This window comes from Schistocerca americana, chromosome 2 (genome assembly GCF_021461395.2).
Source record: "Schistocerca americana isolate TAMUIC-IGC-003095 chromosome 2, iqSchAmer2.1, whole genome shotgun sequence".
NCBI lineage: Eukaryota > Metazoa > Arthropoda > Insecta > Orthoptera > Acrididae > Schistocerca > Schistocerca americana.
Window position 1 is genome coordinate 1,007,640,882 of NC_060120.1, and position 19,768 is coordinate 1,007,660,649.

General features: G+C 38.7%; 1 protein-coding gene across 1 annotated transcript in view; it reads left to right on the top strand.

The window, feature by feature from the left end:
• LOC124596055 (oocyte zinc finger protein XlCOF19-like) overlaps positions 1–2,752 on the top strand; it is a 30,682-nt gene extending 27,930 nt beyond the window's left edge. The window contains exon 3 of the mRNA XM_047135030.1: positions 1,784–2,752. Within this exon, the coding sequence (XP_046990986.1) occupies positions 1,784–2,561 (778 nt within the window). The 3' untranslated portion in view covers positions 2,562–2,752. The remainder of the gene's footprint in view (positions 1–1,783) is intronic.
• Positions 2,753–19,768: the final 17,016 nt, after the last annotated feature.

The window sequence follows — 19,768 nt, forward strand, 5'->3', positions numbered from 1 at the left end:
ATATTTATTTTGTGTGATACAGACTAAATTCCTGATATGAACTTCATTTGGAGATAGTTGCTGTTAAGGCATCCTTATTAAAAAGCCAAAACTTTCAATTTTTTAAAGTTTGTTGTGTAGCTACTTACCATTGTAAACTGTGCACTCCAAACATGCAGTTGAATCCACCTATGCTTCCTTTTTGTGGTGATAATGAAAAAGCTCCATTGACATCACTATGGTAGATGCTTAAAGGGTGACTGACAGCGGTTATTTAATGGAATAATCATCTCCTCCACTGAATTTTACAAAACAGCTCTCTGTATGTTCTGTAGCTGTCTTCCACTCTTGAGGTGATTTTATTAACAGCTTCTTTTGTGAGTGCTTTGACTGCAGAAGGGATAAATATTATTATTTGTGGTTACATAACCTTTAATTTGGTCCTGTACTAACTATATTCTTTATTGCTTAGAAATGGCAGGGGTAAGGTGGTTGTTTAATAATTGTATGCCCATACATTTTCGCCAGCTCGTTGGTTTCATATATGAACTGCGGTGTATGGAGAGAGATTAGTTTCATAAGCTTCACCTTTCTATCACTTAATTGATATTTCAATGTTGAAACCAATCAAACATTTCCTCCTGCTTTGCTGCGGTAGATGCCTCACCTACAGATGGATGGTGAGGAGCATTATCAAGAACAGTTCTGGATGGTTTTCTCACATTTTGAATTAGTGATTCTACTTTTTAAACATAACATGATTCACATGTTCACAATAATGTCACATTGTCTTTGATGTAAAATGCAGGAGCCCATTTGGGAGAAAACCTTGTGAGAAGTCTGCATCAACAAAAACAAGTCTTTCCCCCTTGCCTTACAGCAATACCATTGTCCTTTGTTATCTATCTTGTCCTGCTTGACAATGTATCATAATTGATCACCATTTCTTCAGTCCACAACACTCAGTCGATATTCAGCCATGGATCCGCTTTAAAAATCGGCATTGCTATGCACCTGTGTTCCCCCTCTTCATCAACAGCTTATGGCCACAGAATGTCCATAGTGAAATTCTAGGTTGTGAAAAACTGTGAATGACAATGGGAGACTGAATTGAAAAAGACACAATTCCCTAACAGTGACCAGTAACTTGCTGAGTATTGTAAGTTCCATTCTGCAATTTCTATAATTGCACTGTGAAGTATATGTTCATTGATTAGTAATTGCCCAGTAGTGTCTTTTATGTGGACATACATACATACATACATGTAAAAGAGGTCTATAGTACTTACTGAACAAACGTTAATCTTATGAAAAAAACAAGTTTACAAAGCACAGTACTTAAATTTTATTTCTCACTTACCAAAGCTATGGTAAAAATGGGTTTCCAGTGCCTCATGTGTGATTAAAAGTCATACAATGTTGTTATACGTAGATAATATTTTGCCAGTGTCAGCTTAATATAGCTTTTGTGGAATACATATAGTGAGTTATTCTTAAGTTATGCTGAAGTGCAGTTAAGATTTATGCAATCAGTTGTAAAATTTTCAGAAAAAGCATTTAAATTGCTAGTCAGAGATGCCACTTTTACTGCTATCATTATTATCCATAGTCTTTCAATGGATTTATAACTGAGCTCAATTCTCTCTCTTATGATCTTGTTAATGGTATGTTAGACACAAATCATCTTCCTTACCTTTTTTTTTTATTTTTCAGTGCTTTTTGTGTACCTGGTACCAGGTACAGTATTTAATATTTTAATTGCAGTAGAATAATGACATTTTTCCTGATACACATCTCTTTTCAGCAACAGTTGTCCACAAAACCTGGATACCAGCAATGATGACTGTCATACAAGTGGCCTTGAAGATGAAGAAAAACATTTCAGCAGCAGCAGCAGTCAACAAAATACCATGCAGGATGTCTTAGATGCAGATGAGAACAGGAATTCTGTCAGTTGTGTGTTTAGAGAATATGATTCTATCAACAACTACAGTGAGGGCAGTCTGAAGGAACACTCACTTTCGCGCAGTGGCAATCACCACTACAGCTGCACATTCTGCTCCAAGACATTCAAAAATAGTGACAAGCTAAAGAATCATTTGAGTGTGCACACTGGTGAAAATTCCTACAGATGCAATGTGTGCAGCAAAACATTAAGTACAGCCAGTTATCTGAAAGTACACATGAGGATACATGCAGGTGACCGTCCATTCATCTGCTTTGTTTGTAGCAAAGCTTACATACAGAGAAGTGACCTGAAGAATCATTTACGCAAACATACAGGTGAACAACCCTTCAGATGTACTGTATGCTGCAAGACATTCTTTAGTAGTAGTGTCCTGAACCAGCACTTGCGTATACACTCGTCTGAATGCCCCTTCACATGCACTGTATGCAACAAGACATTTAAATGGAAAAGCAATCTGACAACGCATTTACGTATCCACACGGGTGAACGACCCTTCTGCTGCACTGTATGTAGCAAGACATTCACAGATGGTAGTAGTCTAAGGAAGCATTTGCGGGTCCATTATGTGAATGCCCCTTCAGTTGCAAGGTCTTCAGCAAAATATTTACAGTGAGCAGTGATGTATACAGATGGACGCCTGTAGCTTGAAATGTCATGTGCTTTGCATTTTTCAAAATGGTATTCATTATGTATAAATACATATTGCAGTTACCTGGTGGAAATTCTGTTATTGACACACATTTGAATGGGTTAGAGGCACTGAAAGATATTCAGAAACAGTATGAAGAAGCCTACCTCTGCACAATTGTGTTGGCATTATAGCCAATTAAAAATTGTATTTAGACAACTGAACATTTTTGCTCTATCATTGTTGGAGAATTAAATAGATGAGTGTTTTGTAATTACATGAATGTCAAATCAAATTTACTGCCTATTTAACTGCTAAAACGACTTTCACTTGCAAACAAAAATGCCTTAGAATTTGAAAATAAAGCAGCTATAAAGAGCTTGTATGCAATACATTATGTGCTCTGTTCGACCATAAATAACATGACTCTTAAAATAATTTTAACTAGGCCCACATGACCTATTTAACAGGAATTGGATGCTGTTGGGCACTGATCACCCTGGAAGACAAAAAGGTAACACTACTGTAAGGGCTGTACATTTTCAGTTACTCCCACTGGTTATTGTCATCTGAGTTAAGAATGGTAAGAGTGAAATTATTCATGGTATTACACAATAAGCCACTTACATGTCTTCATGTGTTAAATGAACCATAATATTTCATGTTAAATACACAGTGTCATTAGAAGCCCTATTAGAAATGTATATGGTGTTCTTGGTTTGGCATATATCTGAGGATGGAAGGATTAGCGGACATCACGTGCCACTGCAAATATCATCACAACTTCAATACCTTTCTGTAATTGTTTTATTCACCATTCACAAATATGCTTGGTTTGTTGATCGAAAGACTGAGAGGAGAAGGATGTGATGCACTGCTCTGTGTGACAGTCACTGTTTGGTGAACATGTAATTATTTATTGACTTAGGCATTTCCAGTGTGTTATTTCAGTCCTGTGTCAAATTATTCTCACAGTATCATATCTCTCATCTCATCTTACTTTAGTTTCTCTTCTCGTTCTATAATATTGTCTTAAACTTCGTTTCTCTTGTGGACCACCTCTATATATTCCTTCAGCTTTCCTTCCTTTGCTTGGTACTGGCTTGCCATCTCAGTGCTTGATTTTCATACAGGTGCTTCTCAGTGCTCGAGAGGTCTGTTGAATTTTCCTATAGGTGGTATCTATTTTTCCTCTAGTTATGAATGCTTTTACAATCTTGTATTTGCCCTCTAGGCCTTCCATCTTAACCATTTTGCACTTTCCACCAGTTGCAGTTTATAGATGTCTGTATTCCCTTTTGTATACTTCATTTGCTGCTTTTATATATATATTTCTTTTGTGAATTAAATTCAATAGCTCCTGTGCTATCCAAGAATTTTTATTAGTCCTTGTCTTTTTACCAATTTGATCATCTGCTACCTTCACTATTTCATCTCTCAAGACTACTTATTCTTCTCCTACTGTGGTCCCTGCCCCAATTGGTCAAACATTGCATAATGCTCTCTCTGAAACTCTCAATAATCTGTTTTTCCCACTTACTTGGACCCCATATCATTAATTTCCTACTTATTTGCAATTTAAGCAATTTTAATCTGTAGTTTACAACCAACAAATTACTGCCAAGAGTTAACATTGTCCCGTGAAAGCCTTACAGTTTGAAATCTGCCCTCCCATTATACAGGATAATCAATCCAAAATTTTTCAATGACTCCAGGTCCTTTGTATGTATACAACCTTCTTAATGATTCTTAAACCAGGTGTTAGAATTCTGCACAGAGCATAATTTAATCATTATTATCAGCTGTGTTCACCATTCATTCCTTTCTTCCAATCCATATTCTCTTACTATCATTCCTTCTTTTCCTTTTCTTACTACCAAATTCCAGTCTTTCTTCTCCCTTAACTACCTAAATGATGACTTTTATCTCATCATATGTTCTTTCAATCTCTTCATCTGCAAGGCTAGCAGGCTTAAAACTTTCACTATTGTGGTGACTGTTGGCTTCGTGTCTGTTCTGGCTACAAAATACATTTCCATGCTGTTCATAATAGATTACCTGCATTCCCGTTTTCTTATTCATTACTAAACATAGTCCTCCATTGGCCCCATGGAATTGTGTATTTATAACCTGTGTGTTACTGAATTTATATAACAACATTTTGACACGTTACACGTGTGTGAAATTTAGGCACTTTACATCAAACTCTATGGGCTGCTTCAAATGCCAAATGCATGAGGATACAACCATTCCTTGTGGAAGTAAAGTTGTGGTGATGGAAGAGAATCCATAGTACATGGTAACAGAGGAGTCCTGTGTATATCTTGTTTGTAGATGACATTGTCTTCCAATGTAGAATAGGCATTGCCATGTTTACACTGAGATGAAAAAAAGCGAGGAGCTTTAGGTGACAAGCAGTGCCCCTGTGGAAAGCTGAGGAAATTTTATCATACTGAGCTTCCAGCATTTGCCTTATTTTCTGCTACCACCATTAAAAAACCTGTCACCTTAACCAATGTAAACCCAAATTTCTGAGACTGAAATGCTGCATGTACTGTACTTACAATTTAATGTGGAAAAGGATTACAGATTCTGACTACGAAGTCAGTAGTGAGTCCAGCAACAGCCCACACTAAACAATGCCAGGAACCAGGAAAGTCAGTGCCCTTATCTACATAGCCACTGCCATCTCCTCTGATTAAAAGAAGAGCCATATATAAGATATATTGATCTGTTTGATATTCCAGTCGGGTGAATTCTTATGTGACCTGCCTTTACTTAACCTTTCTTTTCATTCTCAGCACCTGTATTTTCATTTCAGTGTAAATAACTTCTTAAGTTTTGAAACTGATAGTGTCTAAAAGGTGACAGGGAATACAAATGTCTCAGAAATGAGATTGACAGGAAACACAAAATGGGTAAGCAGGAATGGCTAGAGGACAAATGTAAGGATGTAGAAGCATAGATATCACTAGAGGTTAGGTAGATGCTACAGAAAAATTAGAGAGACCTTTGGAGAAAAAGAGAACCTCCTGTCTATCAAGAGCTCAGATGGAACACCAGTCCTAAGCAAAGAAGGGACAGCAGGAAGGTGGAAGGAGTATGTAGAGGGTCTGTACAAGGGTGATTTACTTCAGGGCAATATTATGGAAATGAAAGAGGACGTAGATGAAGGTGAGATGGGAGATACAAGTCTGTGTGGAGAATTCAACAGAACACCAAAAGACCTAAGTCAAAACAAGGTGCCGGGTGTAGATAACATTCCATTAGAACTACTGATAGCCTTGGGAGAGCCAGCCTGACAAAACTCTTCCATCTGGAGGGCAAGATGTGTGAGACAGGCAAAATACCCTCAGACTTCAAGAAGAATATAATAATTCCAATTCCAAGGAAAGAAGGTGCTGACAGTTGTGAAAATTACTAAACTATCAGATTGATAAGTCACAGTTGCAAAATGCTAATACGATTTCTTTACAGAAGAATGGATAACTGGTAGAAGTAGACATTGGGGAAGATCAGTTTGGATTCTGGAGAAATGTAGGAACATGTCAGGCAATGATGACCCTATGGCTTACCTTAGAAGATTGGTTAAGGAAAGGCAGACCTATGTTTGTCGCATTTGTAAACTTAGAGAAAGATTTTGACAATGTTGACGGGATACTGTCTGAAATTCTGACAGTAGCAAGGGTAAAATACAGGGAGCAAAAGGCTATATACAACTTTTACAGAAACCAGATGGTAGTTAAGCTTTGAAGAACAGGAAAGGGGAGCAGTGGTTGAGAAGGGACTGAGATGTGGTTGTAGCCTATCCCCAGTGTTATTCAGTCTGTTTCAGTAACCAGCCCTAAAGGAAACCAAAGAAAAATTTGGAGTAGCAATTGAAATTCAGGGAGAAGAAATGAAAAATTTGAAGTTTGCCAGTGACTTTGTAATTCTGTCAAAAATAGAACTTGGAATAGCAGTTTAAGATCCTGGATAGTATCTGGAAAGGAGGATATAAGATTAAGCAAAACTAGGATAATGGAATGTAGTCGAATTAAATCAGGTGATGCTGAGAGAATTAGATTAGGCAATGAGACACCTAAAGTAGTAGATGAGTTTTGTTATTTAGGCAGCAAAGTTACTGATGATGGCTAAAGTAGAGAGATTGTAAAATGTAGACCGGCAATGGCAAGAAAAGTATTTCTGAAGAAAAGGAATTTGTTAACTTCAGATCTAGATTTAAGTGTTAGGAAGTCTTTTCTGAAGGTATGTGTCTGGAGTGTAGCCATGTATAGAAGTGAAGCATGGACGATAAACAGTGTAGACAAAAAGAGAATAAAAGCTTTTGAAACTAGTGCTACAGAAGAATGCTGAAAGTTAGATGGATATATCACATAACTAATGAGGAGGTAGTGACCAGAATTGAAGAGACAAGAAATTTGTGGCACAACTTGTCCAAAATAAGGAATCAGTTGACAGGAGACATGAGGGGATCACCAGTTTAGTTTTGGAGGGAAGTGTGGGAGGTAAAAATCGAAGAGGGAGACCAAGAGATGAATACAGTAAATAGATTAAGAAGATGTAGGTTGCAGTAGTTATTTGAAGATGAAGAGGCTCTCACAGGATACAGTAGCATGGAGAGCTGCAGCAAACTGGTCTTCTGACTGAAGACCACAACAATAACAATACGATGTTTTTAGTCTAATTAAGTAAGACAATGAATGATCAATATCAGTGATGTCTCATTCTTAAGAGCAGCGAGATTTTTTGAACAAAATTTTCCTAGAATATGTGTATAATCTTTGTGTATAGAGTTATTTAAGATGGAGCAGCATAAAAGTAGTTCTAAGAAAGGCAAATGCATTGCAGATATTTGTTGGAAGGATCTGAAGAAAATATAAATAGTCAATGAATGAGAACTCATTTGCCAGTTCTTTCGTAGTATTTGTTAATTTTGGACCATTGTCAGCGTCAATATAGGAAGATTCAAGAAGAGCTTGTATTAGTAATAGATTCACTTGGGAAGTGTAATAGCATCATGAAGATTCTGTCCATTAACGGTGCAGATGTCATAAGATAGGAACTGGGCATTGCAGAGAGACTTGCTATTAGAAATCCCCAATGACTCATTCCAAGAAGTCAAGTAAAATGTCACTCCTCCCCACATATATCTTACATGACTGTGATGCTAAAATTGATTAAATTTCACACTGTATAAGACTTACTAAGTGAAGGACTTGATCAGTACAGGAAGAGGCAAAATGGTATGGAAAATATATAATAGAGGGAAACATTCCACGTGGGAAAAATATATCTAAAAACAAAGATGATGTGACTTACCAAACAAAAGCACTGGCGGATTGATAGACACACAAACATACACTCAAAATTCAAGCTTTCGCAACCAACGGTTGCTTCATCAGGAAAGAGGGAAGGAGAGGGAAAGACGAAAGGATGTGAGTTTTAAGGGAGAGGGTAAGGAGTCATTCCAATCTCCCGGGATTGGAATGACTCCTTACCCTCTGCTTTGGTTTATTGACAAACTGTAATTAGGAAACTAACTAGGATGGGTAGAGGGGAGGCGGGATGAGGACTAAGCCAAAAAATTGGATGATTAGGCAGGGTAGAGGGATAAAGTCAGTTTGTATTGGCTGCCAGTTACCCTAGTTATATGGCTGCCTGGCTTTCCACATTCCTATGTACAACATGTTTCATAATTAGATGCAAATTCCAAGCTATACCAGGAATACGCCATTTCCAACCATTCGCCTCCCATGCACCAGCCTGCCCACAGCTGCACAGCCTATCATGAACTCATTTGAACCACTTGCTTTTATGGGATGAGAATTACCTTTGTCTATCTAAAGCCCTTTAAATATATAATGGTCAACTTGCAAGTCTCCTGAGCAACTCACCCACATCCGAGAATCTCCTATGTGCTCCCTCTGTCCACACCAAATGCTTCTCACAACTTTAAATACAACGTCATATGTGAGTATTATGACATTCATAATACTTATTACATTACTAAATCATCCTCCCATGAGCCTCGAATCACATATGATGTACTCTTTTCACTACAGGGTAATGGTCACTCATAGGATCCTCTGTGAATGTAAAGTCAAGGAACTCCTGAACTCAGTGGTTGGTTTGAGCACCACACTGCTGTAGCTGGCATGACCGTATTGGGTGCCAGGTATGCCCCTGCTTTTCTCTGACCTTTTGAGATGATACAGGCAATTAGTTACAGAAAGACCTACAGTTTAATGTATTCAGTTAATTGTGCTGCAACTTGGCACATTTCACATGTATAAATCATTTACAAAGATGAAAGAAATGAGTGTAAAGATGAATACAGTAGTGTAATGTAATGCAAGAAATGTTTCACACAAATGCCTGAGAAATGTACTAATATTTGTAGCTGATCCTTTATATGAAGTCTAGATCAGGGCTGTGAAGAAATACATACAATCCTAGTACCCTCAGCCTTTTTTCATGATGGAGCCTGGCATGGCTGTCAAGCTTGAATATGTTTAGGCCAAATTAATGGATTCCAGACTTGACTTTAAATTTTAGTATTTTGGTCACACATTTGCAAAAGGTTTCAGTGCCAAGCAACCATCTACCCACTAACAAGAAACAACTTTCATTGTTTACTTTGATGACGTCAACAATCTTTGCGGCCTTTTATAACCAATATTTAATTTCTTGGTGCTTTTAATTATATAAGCATTAAGTTTTAACCTGCATCATACCTCTGTGCCTAATGTTTCATCATTCAGTGCTGGAGGCAGCCTCAGAGACTATAAATACTTCATTGATAGCTGGGCTTGTTTAATTTTGATAATATACTGATATAGTGAGGCACAGAAACATGAATCAGACCATAGCCTAATGCCCATACAGCCAGTATCATGAAGAATCTTTGCATAATTCCACATGGAAAAGTTTTCTACATTTATTATGTCTCGTGACATTACAGTCAAAAACACATGCTCTCTCATCAGATTAATAATAGGCTCATAAATAAAATAAGGAAATACATTAAGGTCCGATTTCACCTGTCGTCTTTGACCAGTTAACGTCATACTGCGCATAAAGATGGTCGTTCACGTTGGTTGCTAAAACGACTGCAGATAACATTTACTAACAGGCTGGTCACTTTCTTCAAGACAGCGATGACAAGATAGAGCGTTATGTTCATAAACAAACATAAAAAATAAAGACCACTAAAGCAAACACCACTTACTTAAATAAAACAATGTGTAACAAACTTATTTCATGCTGTGAAACAGTGATGTTATTGAGAATAATGCAGGAAATCAAAGATTCTCGTTATTATAGCATAATCTTCAATGAGACTATGGACATCGCCCAACTGAGTTTAGCTGCAAGTTATGTTGATTGTGACGGCAAATTACACGAAAGATTTTTGGGTTTCGTTGACATCCATAAAGACAATGATTGCAGTGGAAACATTGACAATGGACCTCAAGAGAGTCAAGCTGAAAAGTGTGGCATTACTGGTGAAGCATTGGGTACTACAATTATAAGGAGAATGGAAAGCCTTTCTCTGTCACTGGAGAACTGTGTGGGTATAGGCTGTGATGGTTGCTCAGTTAATATGTAAGAATTGTAAGGAGCTGTGGCTACAATAAAAAAGAAAGCTATCAATGCCCAAGTAGCACTGTGTCGAAGTCATCAGCTCAACCTCACTGTCTCTTGCAGTTGCAAAGTTACAAGTGTGAGAAACATACTTGGTAATATTGAAGAAGTAGTACCATTCTTTACAGCGTCTAGCAAGTGGTTTGCAACATGGAAGAGTCACCTAAAACACTCACTGCAGTAACATTATCAAAAAAGATGAGTTGAGCAACATGATGCTGTTTTTCAATTAGCATCTGACCTCAGAACAGTTTGCAAAGTTCTTAAAGAAATATAGTGTTGGAGGGATAGAATAACAGCAGCCAAAGCCAATATACTCCTTTGAGCTCTCTCTAATTGTGAGTTTATCATTGTGTTTACAGTGAGTGACATTATGAGCATAACATATCCAGTCAGCAAAATCTTACAGGACCCTAGCTTGGACGTTAGGATGGCAAAAGCAAAATTAGATTCAATGCTCAAGGTGTACAACAGCATGAGAGCTAATGCTGATAGCCACTTTGCTCGTATTGTTGAAGAGGTGAAGGCAGTAATTGAAGAGTTAGACATAGAGATGAGTGTTCCTCGTCTTACAGGCAAACAAAGAGAGAGGGAAAACTACGATCATAGTGATGATGCTATGACATATTGGCAAAGATCTGTTTTTATTCCAATATCATGTTACTACTGACAAGAGATAACATTTTGTTGAAGAAAATATTTAGTATTTAAAATTCAACATATTTTTGCCCTCACAACTATTGAAACATGATGGTAATGATCTGGCACATAAACTGGATGAGTGCTTAACTGAACCACCATTCTCTGAAGAAGATTCACTCTTTGTGATAAAAAAGAGAGTAATGGGAGAGATTCTTCAATATGAGCATAAATGCCCTTAATGATCATGATTCTGTTATGTAAGCATTGTCTGTTTGTCCTGGAATATTTGCTTGTCTACTTGCATCTATTGCTACAGTAGAAAGAAATTTTTCAACATTGCAGCACACAAAATTGCTGAGTTCGACAGTGAAGGTAGATCGACTTAATGGCTTAGCTCTGCTGAACACTCACCTTGACATTGATCGTCCCATTGACGATGTAATTAACCAGTTTTCCAGGAAGAGTAGTTGCATAGAATTCAGCATTTAAGGAAGAGGACCACAATTGTAACTTTTTTATATCATAAGACAGCATTGTCTTGTATATGTGTATAATCAGTTTAAATAAAACTTCCTTAAATATTGCATGTGATTTGATTATTTTTTATTACGGGAAAAGTAAAGGTAGCTCCAGATGTCTTTAGCACACTCTCCTTGACATTTTTCTGTATCCGCCACAGACTCTTCCTGTTATACTACTGAGAATGCTGGACACAATTTGCGATCTTCAAGCGGCACGTGAATTGTGTCACAACAGCCAAACATTCCAAGGTCCACTGTTCAAAAAGTGCTCCTAACAACTGTGAAATGGTATCACTAGTGCTGCTCCAGGCTGTCATGGAGCAGAAGGTGTTCATATTGAACAATGTTTGTAACCTGGAATGTAAACGTGGTATGTTACCCTCTGATGTGGAAATTAAAATGTGTGTCTTTCAATGGTTTATTCATTATTTCTGTTCTGCATAGCCTTACAGGTGTTTCCACAAGTTTCACTCTTCTATGATCACTAGTTTTTCAAGGTGGCCCTCTTAAGTAGTGAGACTTTAGTTATAACCACCCTGTATATAAAAACTGAGCAAGAAAATCGGTTAGAAACAAGTTTTGGGTCAACAGCAAGGTTCGTTATTGCTTTACCTTTTTTCCTGATGTGACATAATTGAGGGGTTATGTATATGAAATCAATTGTTCTAGTGTATATCATATTGTTAGTGGTGAGTCACTCTTGTGGTGTTTTTTTGTGGTTTGTAGTAATGATTCAATTAAGTGAGATTGGGTCTTTGATGTATATTGGTTACTTTTTTCTGTATGCTAATTGAATTGATAATTATTGTTTGTGCTGGAATTTCTGTTTTTTGTCTTATTTTCTTTCTGTTTATTGTGGAGAAATTTATGGTATTTTTTTCAATCAATTCACTGTTTCCCTGAGGCATGCGTGGTATCAGTTTTCGTTTGAGTCATATACTTGAAGCGAAGAATGCAACTGCAATTGAGATTTTTTTTGGTTTATTTAGGAGGCATTAGTTTGCGCAATCCCCCCCCCCCCCCCCCCCCCCCCCCTCCGTCCTCGGGTGTGTCTGGTATTGCTGTCTTTGTCTGAGCTACATATTGAAGTACATCTCAAAACAAAGATGATGTGACTTACCAAACGAAAGTGCTGGCAGGTTGATAGACACACAAACAAACACAAACATACACACAAAATTCAAGCTTTTGTAACCAACGGTTGCTTCATCAGGAAAGAGGGAAGGAGAGGGAAAGACGAAAGGATGTGGGTTTTAAGGGAGAGGGTAAGGAGTCATTCCAATCCCGGGAACGGAAAGACTTACCTTGGGGGAAAAACAGGACAGGTATACACTCGCATACACTCACATATCCATCTGCACAAACACAGACACAAGCAGACATTTGTAAAGGCAAAGGTTTGCTGGGAAGGTTGTGAAGGGTGTGTGAGTTGCCTTTCCAATTTTGAGGTTTTGGGGGGTACAGATTTATTGATTACATCTTCATGATCTGGACTCACAGTGAAGAAGAACTCCAGAATTTCCTCTCCAACCTCAACTCCTTTGGTTCCATCAGATTCACCTGGTCCTACCCCAAATCCCATGCCACTTTCCTTGACGTTGACGTCCATCTGTCCAATGGCCAGCTTCACACGTCCGTCCACATCAAACCCACCAACAAACAACAGTACCTCCATTATGACAGCTGCCACCCATTCCACATCAAACGGTCCCTTCCCTACAGCCTAGGTCTTCGTGGCAAACGAATCTGCTCCAGTCCGGAATCCCTGAACCATTACACCAACAACCTGGAAACAGCTATCGCATCCCGCAACTACCCTCCTGACCTGGTACAGAAGCAAATAACCAGAGCCACTTCCTCATCCCCTCAAACCCAGAACCTCCCACAGAAGAACCACAAAAGTGCCCCACTTGTGACAGGATACTTTCCGGGACTGGATCAGACTCTGAATGTGGCTCTCCAGCAGGGATACGACTTCCTCAAATCCTGCCCTGAAATGAGATCCATTCTTCATGAAATCCTCCCCACTTCACCGAGAGTGTCTTTCCGCCATCCACCTAACCTTTGTAACCTCTTAGTTCATCCCTACGAAATCCCCAAACCACCTTCCCTACCCTCTGGCTCCTACCCTTGTAACCGCCCCCGGTGTAAAACCTGTCCCATGCACCCTCCCACCACCACCTACTCCAGTCCTGTAACCCGGAAGGTGTACACGATCAAAGGCAGAGCCACGTGTGAAAGCACCCACGTGATTTACCAACTGACCTGCCCACACTGTGAAGCTTTCTATGTGGGAATGACCAGCAACAAACTGTCCATTCGCATGAATGGACACAGGCAGACAGTGTTTGTTGGTACTGAGGATCACCCTGTGGCTAAACATGCCTTGGTGCACGGCCAGCACATCTTGGCACAGTGTTACACCGTCCGGGTTATCTGGATACTTCCCACTAACACCAACCTGTCAGAACTCCGGAGATGGGAACTTGCCCTTCAGTATATCCTCTCTTCTCGTTACTCGTTACCCGCCAGGCCTCAACCTCCACTAATTTCAAGTTGCTGCCGCTCATACCTCACCTGTCATTCAACAACATCTTTGCCTTTGTACTTCCGCCTCGACTGACATCTCTGCCCAAACTCTTTGCCTTTACAAATGTTTGCTTGTGTCTGTGTATGCGCGGATGGATATGTGTGTGTATGCGAGTGTATACCTGTCCTTTTTTCCCCCCAATGTAAGTCTTTCTGCTCCCGGGATTGGAATGACTCCTTACCCTCTCCCTTAAAACCCACATCCTTTCGTCTTTCCCTCCCTTCCCTCTTTCCTAATGAAGCAACCGTTGGTTGCGAAAGCTTTAATTTTGTGTGTATGTTTGTGTGCCTATCAACCTGCCAGAGCTTTCGTTTGGTAAGTCACATCATCTTTGTTTTTAGATATATTTTTCCCACGTGGAATGTTTCCCTCTGTTATATTCTACATATTGAAGTGAATTATTCAATTCCAATTTTATATTTTCTGAATATTTTCCTCTGTTATTCCATACAAAATTGCGTATCCTATTTTTCAAGTGTCTTGGTTGCTCTTGGATCGATATTATCTTTATTAACCTTTTTTTCTCTCCACTTAAAACCTCTCTTTCCCAAGGTTGTCCAGCAAATTTCATTTCCTTTGCTGATTGATATGACTTGCGTATAGACTTCCATCATCTCTATGCCCCTGCAGAGGAATATTTTGCTTTCCATGAAATATGATTGTTTTTATTATTGGAACAGGGCGGTCTCTGTTTTGCCTAATGCTTTCCATTCTCTGTCTTGACAATTGATTTATGACCTCAAGTTCACAGTTGCCTTGTGCCGCCAAAAATAATTTTGCATCTGTTGACGCTTCAATGTGGTACTTGAGCTGAGAGTGGGTCTCAAGGTCGCCATCTTTACCAGTTTTTGACAAACTTTGTTAGTGGGTCAGTCACAAGTTTCTTGATGATAATGGATTTCTTTCCTCCAACCATTTTATTATTCACAAAAATTGAACAGTTAATGCAAAGAAGTCCCTTTTTAACTTGTGAGAACATGAGCCATGGATACCGTTCAAAGTGATTATCGTGCAGTTGGCTGCATTAAACCCATCCCACTTGTGCTCAGAAGTAGGAAAAATATAACCTTTTTCAGGTTTCCTTGGAGCTGTGAGGAGCTTGTGTTTTATATCATCACAAATATTTCTTGATGCTAATATATCCAAATAATTGCCAATATCCATGGGATTAAAGGAATCACTCGATGAACTTTGTTGTGGAAGTTGCGACGAAGTGCTGGGCTCTGCCTGTACATCTGGTAGTGTTTTTGGCAGCTGAATGGTGACCAGAATCTTTAGATGTTTTTCCATTACGTTTTCTTATTACATAATGATCTATTTTATTATATTGTTAAGATATAGGTAAATTAGGTGCCAATTAATCTCAAATAAACACTTTATTCACACTGAAAAATGCAACTCTAGTACACTTGCCACCAAAACATACACGGTCAACTACATGGTTTTTTTTTTTTTTCTAGTGCATTCAATAGAGGGCCTATGTGGTAGCAATGCGTTTTTAGGAATCTTCTCGAATGTCACTATTACTGGAGGTACTAGCACCAATAGTTTCCCATATCTAACTCTTATTACTGTTACGAGTTTCTTATCAATATATTTACTGAGAAATTATTATGAATTACTATTATTAATACTTCACAATCAACTGTCGCTCTCACTCTTGACTAATTTTCACACTTGCTACAACTAGGACTTTTTACTTATTCATTCTTCGGTCTTAATATTTCTACTTCTAAATGTAAACTAGCTTCCTATTCGGTGAACAGTTCATATTTATAACACTACATATAGAAGTTTGTCTGTACAAGAAAACAGTATAATATTTGTGACTTTTCTTGAACAAATGCCAGATGTAATAATGTATCGAGATCACTAGAATGGTCACTACTTTTCTCATAGGTATGTGTTAGCTATCTATGTGCCAGACAGAAATGTATAAAATATGACGACACGGATGCACATGCTACATAGGTAAGTACAACTACTTGATAACTCGATTCACTCATGTCGACTGATGAAAGAAATTTCTTGATGCAATAATTTACAAACAGCCGTACGTATTGTAAAATTTTATTTTATGAACATAGAAGTTCTACAATACATATGGCTGTTGGTAAATTATTGCATCAAGAAGTACATGCCAGCTGTTGTCCCACAGTCCATAATGGATCAACAAAGACGAAAGAAACGAACCCGTGTGGCCCTCACATGTATCCGCCACTGGGGAGAGTTCTAGCAAGCTGATTTCATCAATGAGTCATGGACTTTCTCCACCTGTATCTGACAAAGACTAATTGTCTTATGTATAAATTGACTGGAAATTAAAAATGGTGTATTGTCGTGCAGGTTGATTTGAGATACTGGGACATAGAATCTGAGACTTGAAATACTGGTGCAGTCTTCGTACGACATCAGAATACAAAATGGCGATGCAAGATGGCCGACCTAAATAAAATATGGTCGACCTGGAATTATGGTGCAGTCTTAATATGACATCACAACCCAAGACTTGAAATACTGGTGCAGCCTTGCTATGATGTCCGAAAACAAGATGGCGATGGAAGATGGCACACCTGGATAAAATACAGCGAACGCAAGATGGTCAAACTGGATAAAACATTAGTGACCTGGAATTCTACTGCAGTCTTAGTATGACATCACAATCCAAGCTTGGAATGTTGGTGCAGTCCTGCTGGGATGTCAGAATCCAAGATGGCTAACCTGGAGTACAGGCTCAGAGCTGGAATCCTGGCCCTGCATCTATGCTGTCACAATCCTGTTCAGATCTATTGCGCTGTTTATAAGTGTGGAATTCTGACATACTGGTCCAAACTTGAGATACTAGGAATGTCCTATGACATCAGAATCCTTGTTCTGGAATACTGACACTATGGTGCCTAGATGGTGTCTAGGAGAGAGGATTTTGTGGAGATCCAGCCCTGTCTGTGTTGTTGTTTTTTTTTTATAAACTACCTGTCATGTTTCCTCGGCTACTACTCACTCAGAGGTGTGCTGTCACTGCTCCTGCTAACTCTATGTTTGGTTATTTCAATTTTGTCTCTTTAACACCACTCTGGGAACAAAATGCTCTAACTCAGAGGTGTATGGTTATTTATACAATTCCTACCTACTGCATCTGCTAACTCCACTTGCTCTCACTCACCCTGGAGTCAAAGTTCTGTGCTCAGAGACATCACGTGCATACTGTTGATTCAACCACCTCACGCAAAGTGGAGGATATTGCTGCAGCCTCACACCTTATCCTAACTTTAACTCTGCATGTGGTACATTTAAAACAGCTGTAGTGAGTAGGACAGTAAAAATTCATATTTGTGTAAACAATAATACCAAGCTGGGGAGAAGTCCTGTTTCTGTGATCACAAAGTCTGTGATCGAGAAATTCACCTATGGTCATTTCACTGTACACCACTGCTGACAATGGAAGACAGGGCCTCAGGGTTCACTATACCATGCAAGCCATGAGGTACATGAGTTTAAATGATGGGAAACATGAAAGCACTTGTAGTTTAACCCAAGTGACAGGTACAGGGAAAAAGCAGTGGGAATGAGTGAGGAACACTTGGATTGAGAAATACCAGACAGTTGCTGTAGCCATGTCCACTCAGAAGGGAATGAGAGAGGAAATCTGGGACAGCTAATGAGATGCACCAATAATCTATAACCCATACGTACATTCTAAATGGAAACTGAAAATGATCCTGGTGGCAGACACTGGTGTGCAGGCTCTAAACCTAAAGCCTTTTTTTTTCTCCACCCAGTAGAAAGAAGTTCCATCATTGATGACCATCGACACTTCTTGGTGTCAAGTAGGGATTTGTGTTCACTTTATTTATTTGTTTAACTTTTGAGGTTAACTTATAATGTCCTTTGTGTTGGTACATAAGATACCTCCAGCTAATGTAGTAGTTCATATTTTCATTGTAATAATGATCGTGGTACATTATAACAGTGCAATGGGAGTGGCATTGTCCGACTAATGCTTGTATATTATATACTGAGCTCTGAAGTTGTGTACTTTATTATGCAATTTTGTGAGCCTATTCCTGATCACTACATTTATTGTGTCCATATGGAGTTTGTTTTGTAGATCAACTATTCTGGTGTAATGGATCGCACCAAGTATCCATCGAAGCATCATATTTTGTACTACTGTGGGGTGATTTATTGGTGTTTGGTTAGCTATACCCCAAACAGAACTGCCTTACAGCATTTTTTAAAGGACTGTGGCTTTATACAGTCATAATTTGGCTGTGGTGCTTAGGTCCAAGCCTTTAAAAAAGGGGAAAAGTTTCTTAGCCATTTCAATGATTTTGTTTCTAAGATGTTCTATATGTTCTATATGTTGATGGAGGAAGAATTGTTTGTCGAGGGTAACCCCTAAGTATGTCACCTTAGTACTCCATGTCTTTTCTATTCAGACTCATTGTAACAGGCATCTGCAGGAATTTTTTTACTGAAGTAAATGGCAATCACTCTAGCCGGGTTTAACAATACTTTGTTAATCTTGCACTATGTCATTGTAGTGTTGCGTTGTTCTTGCAGTTGTCTGATATTGGCCTAGATGTGTCATCCATTGGTAAAGTAGGCCACATCATCAGCAAACTACTGTTTGCACTCCCAACAACTTTTGGCATATCATTGACGTAAATATTGAATATTAGGGGCGAGAGAACCGATCCTTGGGGCAGCCATGTTTTTGCCAGACAGGCGTTGGATGATTGGCCTTGGACTGTTAAGATCATTTTTTTATCTGTCAGGTAATTAGCAATGCATCTGGTGTAACATGTTGATACTGGCATTTGTTGTTCCAGTTTCTGGATTAGATGTTCTCTCCAAACCTTGTTGTATGCTTTTTCTCTGTCTAGAAAAACTGCAGCGGTGGCACTGGTTATGTTAAGATTCTTTGTATCATGTTCTGCTAGTCATAATAATGCAGCTCTGCTGGCCTTTTCCATTGGAAACTGTACTGTTCTGCCCGAATTGTACTATCAGCCACTAGAGGTTCAAGGATACAGACACAGATAACCCTTTCAAAGGTTTTACTAATTCGGCCGAGGAGGTTAATATATCTATAATTTGTAGCTATTGTTACATCCTTCTGTGGCTTTGGGATAGGAAATATTTTTGTGCTTTTCCAGGATGAAGGAAAATATTTGTTCAAGAGGCAACCTTTATAAATTCTGCATGAACAGTTTTCTTGGCAAGCTCTTCAAGTGGCGGTTGCTTATTTTGTCAATGACTGGTGCCTCACTGCCTGTAGTTTCTTGATTACCTTTCTTACCTCACTTTGTGTAGTGTGCCTTAGTTACAATCTGTCTTCTGTTGTCATAATCTGGTCCACAAGTTGGTTGGTGGTATATTCGTACTCTCTCTGGGCTACATTTAATGGTTCTTTCAGTAATGTTGTCTGCTGTTCGAAAACTGTTACAAATTGTAAAATTTTTTTGTTTATTTATAGATGCAATCACATTCTTATGACACAGTCATAACCGGTTTCGGCCATACAATGACCGTCTTCAGATTCTAAAGGCGGCATACACTGAACACAGTTCATGCGTTGTCAATGCATAAACCTGTGTTCAGCATATGCCGCCTTTAGAATCTGAAGATGGTCATTGTATGGCCAAAATGAGTTATGACTGTGTCATAAAAATGTGATTGCATCTATAAATAAACAAAAAATTTTTACAAAATAATCAGTCACTCCATGGACAAAATGCTATTGTTGCTAATGTTTCTGCTTTGGTCAGTGGGTCTGCATTTAGCCCCTG